General features: G+C 43.9%; 1 protein-coding gene across 1 annotated transcript in view; it reads right to left on the reverse strand.

Annotated features, from left to right (window-relative positions):
- LOC126234921 (uncharacterized) overlaps positions 1 to 21512 on the reverse strand; it is a 41016-nt gene extending 19504 nt beyond the window's left edge. Inside the window, exons 1-3 of the mRNA XM_049943661.1 lie at positions 21463 to 21512; positions 12226 to 13219; positions 4599 to 6761 (exon numbers count right to left, since the gene is read on the reverse strand). Coding sequence (XP_049799618.1) covers positions 4599 to 6761; positions 12226 to 13219; positions 21463 to 21512 — 3207 coding nt within the window. The remainder of the gene's footprint in view (positions 1 to 4598; positions 6762 to 12225; positions 13220 to 21462) is intronic.
- Positions 21513 to 21850: the final 338 nt, after the last annotated feature.

Consider the following 21850-nt stretch of genomic DNA (forward strand, 5'->3'; position numbering starts at 1 on the left):
TAACAGAAGACATATTGAATTTAATTGATGAAAGGAGAAAATATAAAAATGCAGTAAATGAAGCAGGCAAAAAGGAATACAAACGTCTCAATACTGAGATCGACAGGAAGTGCAAATTGGCTAAGCAGGGATGGCTAGAGAACAAATGTAAGGATGTAGAGGCGTATATAACTAGGGGTAAGATAGATACTGCCTATAGAGAAATTAAAGAGACATTTGGAGGAAAGAGAACCACTTGCATGAATATCAAGAGGTCAGGTGGAAACCCAGTTCTAAGCAAAGAAGGGAAAGCAGAAATGTGGAAGGAGTATATAGAGGGTCTATACAAGGGCGATGTACTCGAGGACAATATTATAATGGAAGACGATGTAGATGAATATGAAATGGGAGATATGATTCTGCGTGAAGAGTTTGACAGAACACTGAAAGACCTAAGTCGAAACAAGGCCGTGGGAGTAGACAGCAATCCATTAGAACTACTGATAGCCTTGGGAGAGCCAGACCTGACAAAACTTTACCATCTGGTGAGCAAGATGTATGAGACAGGCGAAATACCCTCAGACTTGAGGAAGAATATAATAATTCCAATCCCAAAGAAAGCAGATGTTGACAAATGTGAAAATTACCGAACTATCAGTTTAGTATCTCACGGCTTCAAAATGCTAACGCGAATTCTTTACAGACGAATGGAAAAACTGGTAGAAGCCGACCTCGGGGAAGATCAGTTTGGATTCTGTAGAAATATTGGAACACGTGAGGCAATACTGACCCTACGACTTATCTTAGAAGATAGATTAAGGAAAGGCAAACCTGCGTTTCTAGCATTTGTAGACTTAGAGATAGCTTTTGACAATGTTGACTGGAATACCCTCTTTCAAATTCTGAAGATGACAGAGGTAATATACAGGGAGCGAAAGGCTATTTACAATTTGTACAGACACCAGATGGCAGTTATAAGAGTCGAGGGGCATGAAAGGAAAGCAGTGTTTGGGAGGGGAGTGAGACATGGTTGTAGCCAATCGCCGATGTTATTCAACTGTATATTGAGCAAGCAGTAAAGGAAACAAATGAAAAATTCGGAGTAGGAATTTAGGCATTAAAATCCATGGAGAAGAGATAAAATTTTGAGGTTCGCCGATGACACTGTAATTCTGTCTGAGACAGCAAAGGACCTGGAAGAGCAGCTGAACGGAATGGACAGTGTCTTGAAAGGAGGATATAAGATGAACATCAACAAAAGCAAAACGAGGATAATGGAATGTAGTCGAATTAAACCGGGTGATTCTGAGGGAATTAGATTAGGAAATGATACGCTTAAAGTAGTAAAGGAGTTTTGCTATTTGGGGAGCAAAATAACTGATGATGGTCGAAGTAGAGAGGATATAAAATGTAGACTGGCAATGGCAAGGAAAGCGTTTGTGAAGAAGAGAAATTTGTTTACGTCGAGTATTGATTTAAGTGTCACGAAGTCATTTCTGGAAGTATTTGTCTGGAGTGTAGCCATGTATAGTAGCGAAACATGGACGATAAATAGTTTGGACAAGAAGAGAATAGAAGCTTTCGGATTTGTGGTGCTACAGAAGAATGCTGAAGATTAGATGTAGATCACATAACTAATGAGGAGGTATTGAATAGAATTGGGGAGAGGAGGAGTTTGTGGCACAACTTGACAAGAAGAAGGGATCGGTTGGTAGGACATGTTCTGAGGCATCAAGGGATCACAAATTTGGTATCGGAGGGAAGCGTGGAGGGTAAAAACGGTAGAGGGAGACCGAGAGAGGAATACATTAAACAGATTCAGAAGGATGTAGGTTGCAGCAGGTACTGGGAGATGAAGAAGCTTGCACAGGATAGAGTTCACATTTTGGAAGGAAGACTGTGTATGGGTAATGTTAAAGTTGTAGTAATGGACTTGTCTATTGTGTAAGGATTATCTGTGGTCATTTTAATATTGTTTATTCTGAAATGCGGGATGGTGGACCCAGTGCGTAAATTTAAATATTTCTTGGTAATTGTTAGTGAGATCTGTGAAATTTCTGCCTACAATGCCAATTAATGGTATTTCATTATTATGTAAAGATTGTCTGTGAGTTCTTTTAAAATTGTTTGTTTTAAGTGCAGGTAGGTGAACACAGTACATAATTTGAAAATTGTTTTGATTGATTCCAAGTACGTTTATGTCATGCTGGTATTTGGCTGCTGTTTTAATACCAGTTTTTTTTCTTGAAGGTAAAAGGGGAATGAAAGTTTAAATTCAAATTTTCCCTGCTCATTGATCTTAAAGTTTGTATTACAAGAGAAAGGGCATAGTCTGATAAAACTGTTTTATCGATTCTCTTGTAAAGCTAAATGGGGGCTCACCTCTTAGGTTTCCTGTTTAAATATTTGTGCCCAATAAAAGCATGAAACTTCGTTCACTGGAATGTCGTTATGTACGCTTGTAAACCCCAGGATCACCACTCCGCGGCTCGTGGGCTTGCGGTAGCGTTCTCGCTTCCCGCGCACGGGGTCCCGGGTTCGATTCCCACCGGTGTCAGGGATTTTCTCTGCCTCGATATGACTGGGGGTTGTGTGTCTTTCATCATCATTTCATCCTCATTCACTCGCAAGTCGCCGTAGTGGCGTTAAAGAACTTGTGGAGCGGCGGCCGAACCGCCCCGCGAGGGGTCTTACGGCCACCAATGCCATACGCCCATTATTATTGTAATGTTGATGCATTAATTTGTTCTGAAAGCGGTGCTGATATTCAAGACAATAAAAGCGGGTTAAAAGCTGTGAGCTATCTGCGGAAGTTAACCTTGCATTACTGAGCAACTGTTTCACCAGGTATCCAGTCTAGCTTACCAAATTCCCAATCAGATTAACATTAATTATAATGAAACTTCCTGGCAGATTAGATCTTTTAGTAGTCATCTTACGATATATATATATATATATATATATATATATATATATATATATATATATATATATATATATATATATATATATATATATATAAGACAGTTTAAATAAAAAGAAATAAATCAGTTTATGTTTGGACATTTATTTTAACATTGATCATTGTTACGTTAAAATTTCAGTACATTAAACTTGATTCATAACTAAACTGGTGTCTTATTTAGGATTGTGAAAATGTGAGTTTGTAATCTTACGGAACACATCAAATATGGAGCCAAGATTGGGAGAGTGGATACAACACTGCATTCATAAAATAACACACGAAGAACGTTGAAACATATGCAAGAGGAAATTAACCACAACCCACCGATTCAATTTTCACCCAAAGAAGTTACGTTTGCAGCGCAATCCTGTCCGTCATGAAATTACCACACACTGGTATATTAAATTCATACTAAATCTCTGTGAAATCTTCCCGAAAAGAATAGCTGAGGGCTTCTTTGATGATTACACCACATGCTTCACGTGGTCAACTTGGCTTACACAAAGAGTGTAACTCCACAATAATTTTTATAATTAAAAGAAATTACATCGAAACACAAATTACAAAAGAAAAACCTCGAACTGGTTACTATCGTCTTACTATTAACCTGATGGGCCAAACAATTGTATAAGCACGTGGTACTGGTCTCACAAAGTACACCCCACGTGGGTTGAACATAAAGAAAAGTTGCTATATTGAAAAATATTGTCAAGACGAGACGTTATAACCTCACGCACATTCGCATTTATGATTGATGATCTTAGTTAGAGTTACGGATCATCCACACGTGGTTCCACTTTACTCACGAAGTAGTGACAAAGCAAGTACTGGAAGATATTCTGAACTTCGCACTCGAATTACACTGCGTTGCAATTTAAGATAACATTAGATATTTTAGATCTAAACCTGAAGTAAAGTTGATTAAATTTTCAGTTAGGCTGAAATTGAGAAATCTATTGTCCTACGGACTTAGCAGAGACACGCTTAGCCGGAGATCTTACCACTTCAGACGCTCACCGTGGACAGACTCGCCTGGGCCCCTACCGAGGGTGCTTCACAGATACTAAATGGAAGTGACCAGAGAGGCAGCTTCCTACACCAACATGACAAGGGACGGACAGGACCATACTAAGAAGAGAAACCTCTTTGCTTTTAGAAAGCGTAGCTACCTGTTCCGACATTGGTCCTACTGTTCTCTAGCAGACAGGCTTGTCTGCTACCATCAAGCATGCAACTAGAAATACATTTGCTCATTCATCCTTTCACACAGAAGGGAAGGGGGATGACAGTATCTTATCATATACAGTATATAAAAGAAAGCGGATGTAGGTTCCATATGGGACTGTGTGACATGAATTACATATAAACTGTGTTTTAAAGTGTAGTAGTGTGACAGATCGTTCTTGATTATGTGTAAAAGTAACACGTTCCACTGCTCAGTCTCCTCCCAGATAGTCAGAAACACCACAGTAAATTTAGAAGTGGAATGTATGCCGTAAATGACAACAGTTTTAAAAAAATTAACATGAAAGGAATCCAACAGAGACCTTTCATTATTACCACTCTATTGCTACGTCACAACTTTACGACTGGAAGAAATACTGAGATAACTTATGACTACATGTCATGTTATGTTTGGTACAGTTTGATTTACCTCCACCTCTCCATAGAAATTCCCGCCTTTCCATGAGGGATTGTTCACTTGGTAGACGTGGTAGAACAGGTCCGAGTATCCCCTCCGCCGGAGCAAGGCCTGCAGCTTCCGAGGATCGTGCGGCGCCTCTGGGAAGACCCCCGGATTGCTGAGTGCAGCACCTGCTTCCGCCAGGACATCCATGGCAGAGAAGCACCAGGCCTCCGCGGCATACCTCAGAGGCGTCCACCTGAGCAGGCCATCCTCTGCAGACAGTGTATCCGCCCTCGCGTGTCTGCACAGCAACGGCAGCAGATTCAGCGAGCGCTGTGCACTGCTGCTTACGGCCACGTGCAGCACGTTGCGCCCGCACGCATCTGCCTGTTTGAGGTCGGCACCCCTGATCAGCAGCGCCTCCACCTTGTCTTCGTCCCCATCCAGCACCGCCTCCAACAGTGGCTGGTTCCTCGCCGCCATCCGGTTGAAGGCCTCCAGGAAGAACTCCAGTGTCTGTCTCCGGTAGAGCTCACGGTACACCACCAAACGACTCTGTTCCCTATACCCGATGAAGCACCACTTGGCAAGAAAGTACTCGGCGAACGTCCTGTGCAGGAATGTGGGTTTTCCGTCGACGAACTTGTATACGATTCCAGCTTTCACGAAGTAGCCGCTGTCGAACTGTGGCACTGGCAGTGTATCGGTACTGTACAATAGAACTGACGCTGCGAGCAGCCCCAGCTGTTCCTCGTGCCTCTTCTGCGCCTCTTCGACCTCCCTCTTCTTCCCAGGTGCAGAAAAGTTGTCGCCCCATTTCTCCTCGTAAAGCCTCCTGAATTTATTCTGGAAGAAAGCTTCGTACAGAGTCACAATGTCGTTTGTCTCAAGTATTTCCTGTGACAGGTTCGCAAACATTTCAGCAAAGAGAGGAATCCTCAGAAGATTCCTTAAGCTCTTGCTGAGACCACTGCTGGGTGGGATGTTTCCCCTCGAGGGGTGTTGTGCGAAGAAATCTTCTAGCTCTGATTTGCTAAAAGGCTCCAAAGAGTGCGCCAACACACCCATACGCGTCTCCAAGGGCTTCAGCGCTGCTGGCCTCGTTGTCACCAGGAGCTTGCCCTGGCGTGGCTCCAGCAGAGGCAACACCTCCAGGCACTTGTTCTCATAGTCCGGGCACACCTCGTCGAAGCCGTCCACGAGACAGACGACTCGCGGGGACTGCAGCAGGCAGTGGCAAAGCAATGCGTACTCCAGTCTGCCCAGCTCCTTCTCGTTAACGACTGTCCTCTTCAAGATGTCTTCAGCAGCACTCGCACCACCGCCACTGCGATCTAAAACGGCGTAAAAGTCCAACAGATTAACTCTCAATAGCCAGCAAGCAGAGTCCCTTTTTTTTATTTCCTGCGCCGCATGGGAGAGCATCGTCGACTTGCCCACTCCGGGTCTCCCCTCCACAATTACTATATTACTTGCAGTGTCCAATGCTTCCAGCTGCTCTTTCTCCCGCTTTATTGTATAGTCTCGAATTCTCTCAGGCTGCCCGGAGAAGGAAACAATCTCCCACGCATCGTGAGAACCCTGCAACATGTATACATTCAAACAGTCCCAACTTCTACACTCCTCCCGAATAGTCTCCAGCTTGTCTGTCAACACAAACAGGGGCCAGTCTATTTCAGGTGGATTAGGGAACCAACATTTTATGTCTGCAAAACTCGTGACAGAATGTCTGCTGATTTTACGTGACAGTAGCTCATAGGACGCACTGTCGATGACACACACATCCCAGTGCCCCAGAGTCGAGAAGAACTCGTCCGTCACCAGCCGCCGGTCCACCAGCTTCCTCGGCACGTAGTAGGAGGGCGGCGTTTCTAGCTCCCGGCCCATCCTCAGAGGCTGCGTCAACCGTGCCAGAGCCAGCAACAGTGCAAGTTCGCCGTCCACAAGTGACTTGAGAGCGTCGACACCGGCTACCAGATCCCCCAGGCGGAATTCGTAGCGGTCCCCATTAAGCCTGACGTTGACGTCCAGAAACTCGTTCCAACTGTCGTCACAGGTGTCAGATGATTTGCAAGTGTCGACGAAGCCATTACTTTCCCTCGATGACACAATGACGAGACGGCGTTCAGTCTTCTCCCCGGTCACCAGCTCAGACAAAATGTTGTCGTCTCTATCGTCGTCTACAATCACCTGTAAATGATTGAAACAGGTCAGTTATATTCAAATATTTTCAAATCTTTTTTCTTTTCTTAAAACTATTGCATACATGATTATTTCAGAACCTACGAAAAGCAATCCACATAAATTTTCGCATATTGAAACACACACTTCTCGTTACAACACAAAAAAGCTTGAAATTTCTCTTTTGAATTCACACCAATCATGTTCACACACTTTTACTCAATCAATTATCATCATATGATTCATACCCACACGGTATCCCCGTAAGATTTTATGTTGACTATGTTACAAATATAGCGCCATTATTATCCATCATCTGTCAGAGATAATTGGAACAGCGGAAAAGTTCCACGGGACTGGAAGAAGGCCCAGGTCATAGCAATCTATAAAAAGGGTAGAAAATCAGATGCACATAATTACCGGTCAATTTCACTGACATTGATTTGTTGCAGAATCATGGAACGTATTTTTTTGTTCAGACATAAGACCTTTCTAGACTCTGAGAAGCTCATCTGCAGAAATCAGCACGGTTTTAGGAAACAGCGGTCATGCGAGACACAGCTGGCCCTCTTTCTGCATTATATACCGGCTCCAAGGTTGATGCCATATTTCTCGACTTTCGAAAGGCGTTCGACTCAGTTCCGCACTGTCGCTTGCTACAAAAAGTGCGCGCTTACGGTCTATCCGATGACATATGCGGTTGGATAGAAAGTTTTCTAACAGACAGAGAGCAGTATATCGTCCTGAACGGGGTAATTTCAACAGAAACAAGAGTAACTTCAACTATGCCCCAGGGCAGTGTAATAGGTTTTCTGCTTTTTACGCTTTACATAAACGATTTGGTTGATAGTATTGACAGCAGACTTACACTGTTTGCCGATGATGCTGTAGTCTACAGGAAAGTAGTATCACACGAAAGTTGTGAACAAATCATTGATGATTTGCAGATAATAAATGAGTGTGTAATGACTGTGAGTTATCTCTCAATATTAGTAAGTGTAACCTACTGCGTATATCAAGGCGAAAATCCCCATTAATGTATAAACACCGAGGGTGTAGAGCATATATTATTACCACCAACTTTCAAATCGCGTAATGATCATCATTCAAAGATAAGGGAAATAAGAGCTCGTACTGATGCGTTCAGGCAGTCGTTTTTCCCTTGCGCGATCCGCGAGTAGAACAGAGGGGGGGAATAGGACTGTGGCGCGAATTGTGCCCTCCGCCACACACCGCTTGGTGGCTAGCGGAGTATATATGTAGATATGTAGATGTAGAAACCAAAAGTCGTCATTTTCCTCCATAAGAGGGAAAAACCAATCAGAAAGAATGTTTCGGTAATGGTCGCCGTTACACAGTGACGGCAGCTCCCTCGCCATTTTCAAAAAAGTACGGTCCAAACACTCCTCATGGCCTGAACCCTGACCACACGGTCGTGCGTTGTGGATGCATCTCATCTACCACAGTCAGTCGCAAATTTTCGTTACCCCAAATTATGCAGTTCTGCTTACTGACGTACCTGGTAAGGGTGAAGTACGCCTCCTCTGAGAAAATTATTCTTTTTGTGAAGTTCTCGTTCCACGCTTTTCGAGGTAAGACCCAATGAGCAAATCGATGTCCCTTTCCGTAATCTGCAGGCTTCAACCCTTGTTTAAGTTGAATCTTGTACTCGTGCGTTTTCAGATCTTTTGAAACTATTTCATGTAGTGAACTTGGTCGTAAAGTCAGTTGTTGTGATCGTCGGTGAATCGATTTTCTGAGGCTTACTGTCTCATTGTCACGCACTACAGCAATGTTTACTCGTGTTCATATAGAACGTGGGCGAACTGTTTTCTTAAAATTTGAAAGAGAACCTATGGTCTCAAACTTCCGGATCAACTTCCAGTCTGATGATTCGCTTGGAGCAGCATTACGTCCAAGAGTCACACGCAATTCACGAACGTTTGCCGTGGGACCTTCACTGCTTTTGTAATAACTGTTCATTACTTGGATACTTCACTGATTTGTCATCTGCTCCATGACAAAACTGAACATGAAACAACAATGCTCACCACACAGAAGCTATCAGGCTACTAATGGGAAGGATCGCAGATAACAAACATGAAGAAACCAAGGCTGCCAACCATCATATGACAAAATGGCGCAAAATTCAAATTAGTCCTTACTTCTTTGCCTCAGCAAATCACTATGTTGTAAAGAAATTCTGTGCTTTTGTTTCAATGATGTTAAAGACTTGCTGAGTAGTGGACGTAAGAAAAGGTGGGCCACCATCGCTCAGTCAATTTCCAAACGCCGTATCTCTTCGAACAGTGTCATTATCTGATGAATATGCCATATACTGCAGTTCACAGAGGAGGAATGCGATTTTCTCATCACGCACAAGAATTTTAAAGAAACCCACCTCACGTCATGATATGGGCTGTGATGTCACCACGATACCTGTTAGGACCATATTTTTCGAAGGATACGTCAAAGGGAAATCTTATTTATATTCGGTCAGCTACAAAATAAGGGTACAGTGGATATAGCAGGATCGAGCTGCAGCACCATTGCTAACCAGGCGCGTCAGTTCCTTGATGGACAACTTCGAGGCTGCCGGACTGGGCGTGGTTCAGTAACATCTCGATCCCCTTTCAGACCCTTTATTCTGATTTCACCACATGCTTCTTGGACTTGAGGTACAATTTCAGCTCCAGATGAGCTTGCCTTTGAAACATTCTGATTAATTTTACAGTACAGAAGTTTTCTCTAAGGGACTGGATGGACGTGACGAAGGTTTGTTTAAGGAACTGTAATGGCACAACACCAGAAGAACTGACGAATTTGCAGCCTATATACCTTTTTTTTTCAGCTAAACACTATGCATACTGTAACAGATGTTACTTATATTTTTATATGTGGTACCCTATATTTGTGGTACCTTAATATGTATAAACATCCATGTGTTGGTTGTTTCTTGAATGCGTCGAACTGTCGTCTTGCAAATACATCACAATTTTCTCCCTGATATTTTCTGCACTATGTGGACTATCGCTAAGTGGACTTACCTGTCGGCATAGACAAACCATTGTGTGTCCACATGTCCACCATAATTCAACACCTTAACTGCTGCCCACAGGAAAAGAGGCATTAGAGGCTTGCTCTTGCCAAATGCACTTGGAAGTTCTAACCATCGGCCGTGCGGTTTTAGGAGCTTCAGTCCGGAACCCCGCAACTGCTACGGTCGCAGGTTCGAATCCTGCCTCGGGTATGGATGTGTGTTATGTCTTTAGGTTTGTTAGGTTTAAGTAGTTCTAAGTTCTAGGGGACTAATGACCTCAGCTATTGAGTCCCATAGTGCTCAGAGCCATATGAACCATTTTTTACTAACCATCCCAAAAACATATGACTTGTAGTACTTACGATTAGTAGTCCGCAAATCACGTAAATATAGTGTAATGTTGATGAGTACACTGTCCTCAGTCAGGAATAGCAATATCTGCTTTTATACCTGTTACACATATATATACAGGGTGGTCCATTGATAGTGACCGGGACACTAGCTTGAAGGGGGAAACCAGATGGCGCTATGGTTGGCCCGCTAGATGACGCTGCCATAGGTCAAACGGATATCAACTGCGTTTTTTAAATAGGAACCCCCATTTTTATTACATATTCGTGTAGTACGTAAAGAAATATGAATGTTTTAGTTGGACCACTTTTTTCGCTTTGTGATAGATGGCGCTGTAATAGTCACAAACGTATAAGTGCGTGGTATCACGTAACATTCTGCCGGTGTGGACGGTATTTGCTTCGTGATACATTACCCGTGTTAAAATGGACCGTTTACCAATTGCGGAAAAGGTCGATATCATGTTGATGTTTGGCTATTGTGATAAAAATGCCCAACGGGCGTGTGTTACTTATGCTGCTCGGTATCGTGGACGATATCATTCAAGTGTCCGGACCGTTCGCCGGATAGTTACGTTATTTAATGGAACAGGAAGTGTTCAGCCACATGTGAAACGTCAACCATGACCTGCAACAAATGATGATGCCCAAGTAGGTGTTTTAGCTGATGTCACGGCTAATCCACACATCAGTAGCAGACAAATTGCGCGAGAATCGGGAATCTCAAAAACGTCGGTGTTGAGAATGCTACATCAACATCGATTGCACCCGTACCATATTTCTATGCACCAGGAATTGCACAAGAGAAATTACGGGACGATGACAGATTTTTTGCACGCGTTCTATTTAGCGACGAAGCGTCATTCACCAATAGCGTTAACGTAAACCGGCATAATATGCACTATTGCGCAACGGAAAATCCACGATCGCTTCGACAAGTGGAACACCAGCGACCTTGGAGGGTTAATGTATGATGTGGCAGTAAGGGAGGAAAGATAATTGGCCCCCATTTGATCGATGACAATCTAAACGGTCCAATGTATGCTGATTTCTTACGTAATGTTCTACCGATGTTACTACAAGATGTTTCACTGCATGACAGGAAGGCGATGTACTAGCAACATGATGGATGTCCGGCACATAGCTCGCGTGCGGTTGAAGCGGTATTGAATAGCATATTTCATGACAGGTGGATTGGTCGTCGAAGCACGATACCGTGGCCCGCAAGTTCACCGGATCTTAAGTCCCCGGATTTCCTTCTGTGGGGAAAGTTGAAAGATATTTGCTATCGTGATCCACCGACAACGCCTGACAATATGCGTCAGCGCATTCTCAATGCATGTGCGAACATTACGGAAGGCAAACTACTAGCTGTTGAGAGGAATGTCGTTACACGTATTGCCAAATGCACTGAGATTGACGGACATTATTTTGAGCATTTATTGCATTAATGTGGTATTTACAGGTAATCACGCTGTAACAGCATGCGTTCTCAGATATTATAAGTTCACAAAGGTACATGTAACACATTGGAACAACCGAAATAAAATGTTCAAACGTACCTACGTTCTGTATTTTAATTTGAAAAACCTACCTTTTATCAACTGTTCATCTAAAATTGTGAGCCATATGTTTGTGACTATTACAGTGCCATCCATCACAAAGCGAGAAAAGTGGTCCAAGTAAAACATTCCTATTTAAAAAAAAACGCAGTTGATATCCGTTTGACCTATGGCAGCGCCAACTAGCGGGCCAACCATAGCGCCATCTGGTTTCCCCTTTTCAAACTAGACAAGTTTCGTTGTTTATAGTTTTTTCGTTTGACGCTTATTTAGTGAGATATTTGGCCCAGTAACGATCAACGGACCGCCATGTGTACTATATATGGTTGTACTACGAAGTAGGTCTAAAAAAGCATTTCTTTGTTACCATCCGATTCTGCTTTCAGTTGCTTTGATGATGGCCAATGGTGGCTGATAGTTATTAGTGATATAAAATATTTTCTACGATTGCACCAAAGAAAAGATTAAGTGTGTAATAAAAAAAGTAATATCCTTTGTACTGTTATTATTCTAAAACATACCAGCCATCGGCAAAATGGTCCCCAACAGCGGAGAATCTGGTGTCGCAGCTCAATAAACTGTTCTACAGTCACCATCATATGGGGTTCTTGACGTAGCGCTTGGTGGATCTTCGTAGCAGAGAGAGCCGCCTTTCCCTTCTCTGGAGGCCTCACCCACGCCGGGTTACGGCTTTCCATGTAGTCCCGAACATCCGCCACACTGCAGTACTTGAGTTTGGTGGTTAGCGCTCTGCACGCGGTCACCTCCTTCCGGATGTATTCGTCTACAATTGCCTGCCACTTCCTCCAGCCACTCGTCAAGCACACTCCTTTAGGCGCGTTCATCCACTCCCTGAGGCTCTTGCACAAACCGTCATAGATGGATTCACACGTATCACCAGCGCCCAGCAATTCTTCCAGCTCCCTGAAAACCTCGCCCATGATCTCATCATAATTCCTCTGCTTACACATCAGGTAGAAATGATTCACAAAGCCGGTGTTCTTACGCACTGCCTCCGGCACATGTTCATTGTTTGGGTTGAGCATGTACAGCTCGCCACCAGTTTGTATCAGCTCCAGCCCTCTGACGCTGCTCGTCTGGCGCTCAAACATGTTTACGCTGTTAATGCCTAGATGGGCATTCGTTAGCAAGACGAATGTGAGTCTGTCCGTCTTCAGTGAGTCCCTAATTTTTCCGTAGGAGGTGCAATACTTGCCGAGCCCAAAGTCGGAGTTAGGGGCCACGGAGAGCCACTCTCCAACGCGGAGGGTCACGGACCTGCGACCGATCCTGTGCTTGAGCTGGACGAACAGGGTGTGTGCCTCGTTGTATCCCTCGGGTCGCCACACCAGCACCAGGTCGTCGAACTTGCCTGCGTCGCCATTGTTGGCAGACAACTGGAAGAGCAGCCCACGCCTCAGGCAGCGGAGGAAGACCAGGGCCAGCATGCGCTCCTCGTACCGGTCCCCCTCTCCTGTAGAGCGTGCTCCCTTCTTGTACTCCAGGGGAGCAGACCTACAACAAGTAAGATGGTAACCATGATGACGCTATTAGGATAATCGAGGGTGAGGGTACATGCAGCCTTAGAAGGACATGATGTACTTTTGAATTGTGGAAAAATCAAAATAATTTTTATTGCTTTATTAAATTCTATTGTCCTTCCTGATTACATTGATGTATACTTAATTGGGGAAGGAATTTGGATGAAGAGGCCAACTAGAGAGATTTACAAAAACATAGAAACAATAACAGACACCATTAGAAAGAGAAGGATGAAATTTTATGCACATATCAGGAGGACGAATAAAAGCGGGCTCACAAGGCAAATCTTTGAGATAGTAAACAAGAGCAAAAACAAGACAAAGTGGATCACTGAAACAGAACAAGACATTAAAGAACTGCGTATCACACAAGACAACATAAACAATAGAGGACAGTTCAGAAACATCATAAAGAAACACGCATTTAAACAAGAACACACGGAGAACAGAACGGGAAACAGATGGTCGGAAGAACGCAAGAGGGAACACAGTGAACGTATGAAGAGAATTTGGGAAGAACGAAGAAAGATGAACAAACCATGACTACTCAAGTTCAATGGCTCTCTTAAAAGGGAATAATCGAAAATAATAATAATAGGGTTTAAAATAAGAAATGACCGCTGAATACTAAATTTTAGTCACAGTCGTTTGTGTTAACATGCCTTCATTACTTAAACTATGAAAGACTATTCTCATTTTGCAAAACAACTGGAAAATTTTGCTTCCAGCGGTTGTGTTTGGCATACATATGGTATACGCTGGAAACATTGCTGGTTTCCAGCCTCTGTTAATGGTAATCTTTACTGCTGTTTATTTTCGCTTTGGCGAAGTGTCTTGTTTACGTCCCACTGAAAGATGATCACCTAAGTGCTACAGATATTTCTGATTCTATATGTTTATTACTGTGCGATAAATACGAACAATGCACACATGAAGAAATTCCACAAAAAATTTAGAGGTACCCATTTTCTTGATTTAATGGTTTCAATTCTTCTCATTTATTTAGTTTCATCAATTCACTGAATTATATATGGTACAATAAAATTTTATGAAATTAATAAAGTTCAAACTGTGCATTAGAAGATCTAATTCTAAACTTACGCTGAAATGTTCTTCTTGCGGGTTAATCTTCAGAAAATTTCCGTTTGTAGAACCCACAACGCAGATCCAGCCAAGTTATCTATATATCGTAACTATAGCTCTATCTTAAACCATCTTTAAGTGGATCAAATAAGTGGGGAAATAACTCATCTTCATTACAGACTTCGGGGTCTGTTTCGAACTGCAGGCTTCAATTCGTTGCAGACCATATCGGCGTACTGTGACCATTTAATGTCGACTACTTTTCTGGGTAATGTTTCTGATCTCGCACTTTTACTCGTATTTCCAAAAACACTGTGAGGATCGCGTTTTTTATAGAATGTTGGCTCTTGAATATACTTAAGGGGAGATATTCGCTGTTTTTCCATTCCCCACTTTAGCATTTGCTCTTTGGTTCAATGTTATGAAGCCATGTTTCATCTCTATTGATGATTCATGTCAAAAACATTTCACTTTTATTAGCGCGACGGTCCAGCAGTTGGTGATAGATTCTTACACGACCACACTTGTACTCCTCATTGAGTTATTGTGGGACCCATGTAGCGCAGACTTCACGAAGATTGTTCTGCTTGTGAATGGTATTGTTTGCAGAACCATGACTAACTGACATTTGGTTTGACACTTTGTGAAAAATTTATCATGAGTTATTCAAAGGTCACGAATTTTGCTACATTTTGAAAACGGTGGTGGATGTAAGTGGATGTCCTATTCTTTCCTAGCCTTCATCGTCGTTGGGCCGATTTTAAAATGTTCAATAAATTAGTAAACACTTCGCCATAGTAAAAGACTGACCCTGGATTCGGCTGCATGCCCGAAATTTAATGGATTACTCATTAAGCTGCGAGAAGTTAAAAATACACATAAAGTCTGAGAGGTCCCCACATCACCCGGTGGAAACAGTATATTGTGTATCGGAAAATTTCCATACAAAAAGCTTTGGATCAAGCGGATATGCATGGTCACCGTCGCGCCCTACACTAACGTGTATGTTCCTCTATGTCGTCCTTTATATCCAGATTCTCAGGAATTATGATTCGAAAGCCACTGTCGACACTTTTATACAACTCTTCGTTAGCCCTGTACTGACGTGGGATTACTGCCAATAATGAGTTGTATAGCACATTAAGATGCAGACTATGTGATACTACACTCATGCTCATAATTTAAGGATAATGCCGATACATGGTGAAACAAGGCTCTCGTGGGCGGTTTGTGAGTTCAAATCACCTCGGGGTATGACCATGCTGTGCATTTGACCTGCGGTCGTCGCACGGTGGCGCTTCCCGCAGTCCACATACGCAGAGGTGTGTTGGTGCATGTCAGAGTACGGTGCAGCGAGCAAGTGTGCGGACGTTTTCAGACGTGCTAATGGTGACTGTGTGTTGAAAACGGCACAAAGAACACAAAGTGATGACGTTATGAAGGGTAGAATACTAGGGCTACTGGAGGCTGGTCAAACACGGCAGGTCGTAGCACGGGCCCCCCGTGTGCCAAAAGGTGTGATCTCAAGATTAGGGCAACGATTCCAGCAGACAGAAACGTGTCCAGGTGCTACAGTACGGGACATCCACAGTGTACAATATCACAAGAAGACCGATATCTCACCATCAGTGCCAGCAGAGGGCCACGAAGTACTGCAGGTAGCCTTGCTCAGGACCTTACCGCAGCCACTGGAACAGTTGTCTGCAGACACGCGGTTTACAGACGTCTGAACCGACATGGTTTATTCTTCCAGAGACCTGCAAGGTGCATTCCACTGACCCCTGGTCACAGGAAAACCTGTAAAGCCTGGTGTCAAGAACACAGTACATGGTCATTGGAACAGTGGTCCCAGGTTATGTTAACGGACGAGTCCAGGTATAGTGTGAACAGTGAGTCTCCTCGGGTTTTCATCTGGCATGAACCAGGAACCAGATACCAACCCCTTAATGTCCTTGAAAGAGACCTGTATGGAGGTCGTGGTCTGACAGTGCGGGGTGGGATTATGATTGGTGCACGTACACGCCTGCATGTCATTGATAGAGGAACTGTAACAGGTCAGGTGTATCGGGATATCATTTTGCAGCAGTATGTCCGGCTTTTCAGGGGTGCAGTGGGTCCCACCTTCCTCCTGATGGATGATAACGCACGGCCCCATCCAGCAGCCATCGTAGAGGAGTACCTTGAAACAGAAGATATCAGGTGAATGGAGTGGCCTGCCTGTTCTCCAGACCTAAACCCCATCGAGCACGTCTGGGATGCTCTAGGTCGACGTATCGTTGCACGTCTTCAAACCCCTAGGACACTTCAGGAGCTCCGTCAGGCACTGGTGCAAGACTGGGAGGCTATACTCCAACAGCTCCACGACCACCTGATCCAGAGTATGCCGACCCGTTGTGCGGCCTGTGTACGTGTGCATGGTGATCATATCCCATATTGAGGTCGGGGTACATGCGCAGGAAACAGTGGCGTGTTGTAGCACATGTGTTTCTGGACGGTTTTCTCAACTTATCACCAATACCGTGGACTTACAGATCTGTGTCGTGTGTGTTCCCTATGTGCCTATGCTATTAGCGCCAGTTTGGTGTAGTGCCACGTTGTGTGGCACCACATTCTGCAATTATTCTTAATTTATGAGCATGAGTGTAGTCTGAAAGGGGACCGAGATGTTACTGAACCACGCCCAGTCCGGCAGCCTCGAAGTTGTCCATCAAGGAACTCACGCGCCTGGTTAGCAAAGGTGCTGCAGCTCGATCCTGCTATATCCCCTGTACCGTTATTTTGTAGCTGACCGAGTCTAAATAAGATTTCCCAATGACATATCCTTTGAGAAATATGGTCCTAACAGGTATCGTGGTGACATCACAGCCCATATCATGTCGTGAGGCGGGTTTCTTTACAATACTTTTGCGTAATGAGAAAACCGCATTCCTCCTCTGTGAACTGCAGTACATGGCATATTCATCAGATAATGACATAGTTCGGAGAGACACGGCGCCGGCCGAAGTGGCCGCGCGGTTCTGGCGCTGCAGTCTGGAACCGCGAGACCGCTACGGTCGCAGGTTCGAATCCTGCCTCGGGCATGGATGTGTGTGATGTCCTTAGGTTAGTTAGGTTTAACTAGTTCTAAGTTCTAGGGGACTAATGACCTCAGCAGTTGAGTCCCATAGTGCTCAGAGCCATTTGAACCATTTTTTAGAGACACGGCGTTTGGAAATTGACTGAGCGATGGTGGCCCACCTTCTCTTACGTCCACTACTCAGCAAGTCTTTAACATCATTGAAACCAAAGCACAGGATTCCTTTACAACATAGTGATTTGCTGAAGCAGAGAAGTAAGGACTAATTTGAATTTTGCGCCATTTTGTCATATGATGGTTGGCAGTCTTGGTTTCTTCATGTTTGTTATCTGCGATCCTTCCCATTAGTAGCCTGATAGCTTCTGTGTGGTGAGCATTGTTGTTTCATGTTTAGTTTTGTCATGGAGCATATGAAAAAAAATATTCATATGTGTGTGAAATCTTATGGGACTTAACTGCTAAGGTCATCAGTCCCTAAGCTCACACAGTACTTAACCTAAATTATCCTAAGGACAAACACACACACACACACACACACACACACATGCCTGAGGGAGGACTCGAACCTCCGCCGGGACCAGCCGCACAGTCTATGACGGCAGCGCCCTAGTCCGCTCGGCTAGAGCAGATGAAAAATCACCGAAGTATCCAAGTAATAAAAAGTTATTACGAAAGCAGTGAAGGTCCCACGGCAAACGTTCGTGAATTGCGTGTGACTCTTGGACGTAATGCTGCTCCAACCGAATTATCAGACCGGAAGTTGATCCGGAAGCTTGAGACCACAGGTTCTGTTTCAAACGTTAAGAAAACAGGACGACCGCGTTCTATTCGAACACGAGTAAACATTGCTGTAGTGCGTGACCATGAGACCGTAAGCCTCAGAAAATCGGTTCACCGACGATCTCAACAACTGACCTTGTGACCAAGTTCACTACATGAAATAGTTTCAAAAGATCTGAAAATGCACGAGTACGAGATTCAACTTACACAGGAGTTGAAGCCTGCAGATTATGGAAAGGGACATCGATTTGCTCATTGGGTCTTACCTCGACAAGCGTAGAACGAGAACTTCACAAAAAGAATAATTTTCTCAGAGGAGGCGCACCTCCACCTTAGCAGGTACGTCAATAAGCGGAACTGCAGAATTTGGGGTAGCGAAAATTTGCAACTGACTGTGGTAGATGAGATGTATCCACAACGCACGACCGTGTGGTCAGGGTTCTGGGCATGAGGAGTGTTGGGACCGTACTTTTTTTAAAATGGCGAGGGAGCTGCCGTCACTGTGAACGGCAACCATTACCGAACCATTCTTTCTGATTGGTTTTTCCCTCTTATTGATGAAAATGACGATTTTTGATTTCTACATCTACATATATACTTCGCTAGCCACCAAGCGGAGGACACAATTCGCGCCAAAGTCATATTCCGCCCCCCCCCCCCCCTCTGTTCCACTCGCCGATCGCGCGAGGGAAAAACGACTATCTGAACGCCTCACAAGGGAACCTCCCCATCGCACCCCCCTCAGATTTAGTTATAAGTTGGCACAGTGGATAGGCCTTGAAAAACTGAACACAGATCAATCCAGAAAACAGGAAGAAGTTGAGTGGAACTACGAAAAAAATTAGTAAAACTACAAACTGAGTAGTCCATGCGAAGATAGGCAACATCAAGAACACTGGGAGTCAAAGAGCGCCGTGGTCCCGTGGTTAGCGAGAGCAGCTACGAAACGAGAGGTCGTAGGTTCAAATCTTTCCTCCAATGAAAAGTTTAATTTTTTATTTTCAGTTTATGTGACAAACTGTTATCTTTTCATCACTTTTTTGGGAGTGATTATCACATCCACAAGAAAACCTAAATCGGGCAAGGTAGAAGAATCTTTTTACCCATTCACCAAGTGTACAAGTTAGGTGGGTCGACAACATACTCCTGTCATGTGACGCACATGCCGTCACCAGTGTCGTATAGAATATATCAGACGTGTTTTCCCGTGGAGGAATCGGTTGACCTATGACCTTGCGATCAAATGTTTTCGGTTTCCATTGGAGAGGCACGTCCTTTCGTCTACTAATCGCACGGTTTTGCGGTGCGGTCGCAAAACACAGACACTAAACTTATTGCAGTGAACAGAGACGTCAATGAACGAACGGACAGATCATAACTTTGTGAAAATAAAGAAAGTAAAATTTTCGGTCGAGGGAAGACTTGAACCAAGGACCTCTCGTTTTGCAGCTACTCACGCTAACCACCGGACCACGGTGCTCCCGAGCTCGCATTTTCCTTGATGTTGCCTATGTTGCACATGGACTACTCAGTTTGTATATTTTACTAATTTTTTTTACTGTTGCACACAACTTCTTCCTGTTTTCTCGATTCATCTGTGTTCAGTTTTTCAAGGCCTATCCACTGTGCCAACTAATAACTAACTCTGAGGGAGGTGCGATGGGGAGGTTCCCTTGTCAGTACGAGCTCTTGTTTCCCTTATCTTTGAATGATGATCATTACGCGATTTGAAAGTTGGTGGTAACAATATATGCTCTACATCCTCGGTGAAGATTAGATTTCGGAATTTAGTGCGCAGCCCTTTCTGTTTATACATTAATGGGGATTTTCGCCTTGATATACGCAGTAGGTTACACTTACTAATATTGAGAGATAACGCACAGTCATTACACCAAGCATTTATTTTCTGCAAATCATCATTGATTTGTACACAACTTTCGTGTGACACTACTTTCCTGTAGACTACAGCATCATCGGCAAACAGTCTAAGGCCGCTGTCAATACTATCAACCAAATCGTTTATGTAAAGCGTAAAATGCAGAGGACCTATTATGCTGCCCTGGGCCACACCTGAAGTTACTCTTGTTTCTGTTGAAGTTACTCCGCTCAGGACGACATGCTGCTCCCTGTCTGTTAGAAAACTTTCTATCCAACCGCATATGTCATCGGACAGACCGTAAGCGCGCACTTTTAGTAGCAAGCGACAGTGCGGAACTGAGTCGAAAGTCTTTCGAAAGTCGAGAAATATGGCATCAGCCTGGGAACCGGTATATAGAGCCTGTTGTATATCATGCACAAAGAGGGCCAGCTGTGTCTCGCATGACCGCTGCTCCCTAAAACCGTGCTGGTTTCTGCAGATGAGCTTCTCAGAGTCTAGAAAGGTCATTATGTCTGAACAGAACAAGATTGTGCGACATGTGACACATGCCGTGAAACGGTTGCTCTGCTGAATTTAAAGTTTTCGCAAAGAGCTATCTCTTTGCGTGGCAACCAGGAATGACCTGCCTGCCTTGTAACTTTTTTTTTTGTGAGGATTCGTGAGATGAAAAGTGTACTTAACAAACCACAAACAACAAATCAATTGAAGGACCGAATTGAAAGGGTTATTAACGGCATCCCACCCGACGTTCGTGAACGGCTCATCGAGAATCGCATTGTTCGTTGCCGCGCGGTCTTGGACGGTCGTGTGGAGGTCACAATTTTTCATGCATAAATCGGAGAATTTACTTAATGTGTTTGTAAAAAAAATTACATTTTCAATAAATTTTCTATGTTCTATACCACTGTAATATTCGTCCCTACTTCCTGGACACCCTGTATTTATTTCTTCAATTGTTTTACAGTAAATGTAGAGAACGAATGCCTACTCTCCTCATACGTCACCAAGATGGGTTCTGAACGTAACAGGGAAAGATGACCTCACCCCATCAGGCACTGTGCAGCGGTATGGACTTTACCCCAGGACATTCGAGAGGAGTCTGGTGATCAGGCACTGTGCTTCACCACCTCTTCTCTCCTTTCTGGCCAAATATTTGCGATGGAAATTTCGTCCGCTACCAGAAAGTGAACAGACCATCTGTGAGTCGAGGGTAAAATCACAACAATGCGTTGCGTTATCAACCTTGTCCACGGGGATGGCTATGCAATTATTGTGTTGAAATAATCTTTCCTTGCACGTAATTTTCTTATGATGTTGTCCCAAGACAACAATGTCAGCCAGCTGGAGTAAGTACAACAGAGCTTATGTCAAAGTTTGAAAGAAAATCCACAATACTCACCCATCACGACCAGACGTCACTGCATTTACTATGTCCTGCAGTGTGGGCATTCTGGAAAACAAAAATGAAGATGCGAACGAACAAATTTCCAGATACACATACATACATACCAAAAAATAATTAATGTAGAGCAATGAAACAGAAAGAATACAGAATGAGAATTCCACTCTGCAGCGGAGTTTGGGCTGATATGAAACTTCCTGGCAGATTAAAACTGTGTGCCGGACCGAGACTCGAACTCGGGACCTTTGCCTTTCGCGGGCAAGTGTTCCACCATCTGAGCTACCCAAACATGACTCACGCCCCGTCCTCACAGCTTCACTTCTGCCAGTACCCCGTCTCCTACTTTCCAAACTTTACAGAAGCTCTCCTGCGAACCTTGCAGAAC

The sequence above is a fragment of the Schistocerca nitens genome, chromosome 2, assembly GCF_023898315.1.
Source record: "Schistocerca nitens isolate TAMUIC-IGC-003100 chromosome 2, iqSchNite1.1, whole genome shotgun sequence".
In the NCBI taxonomy this organism is placed as follows: Eukaryota; Metazoa; Arthropoda; class Insecta; order Orthoptera; family Acrididae; genus Schistocerca; species Schistocerca nitens.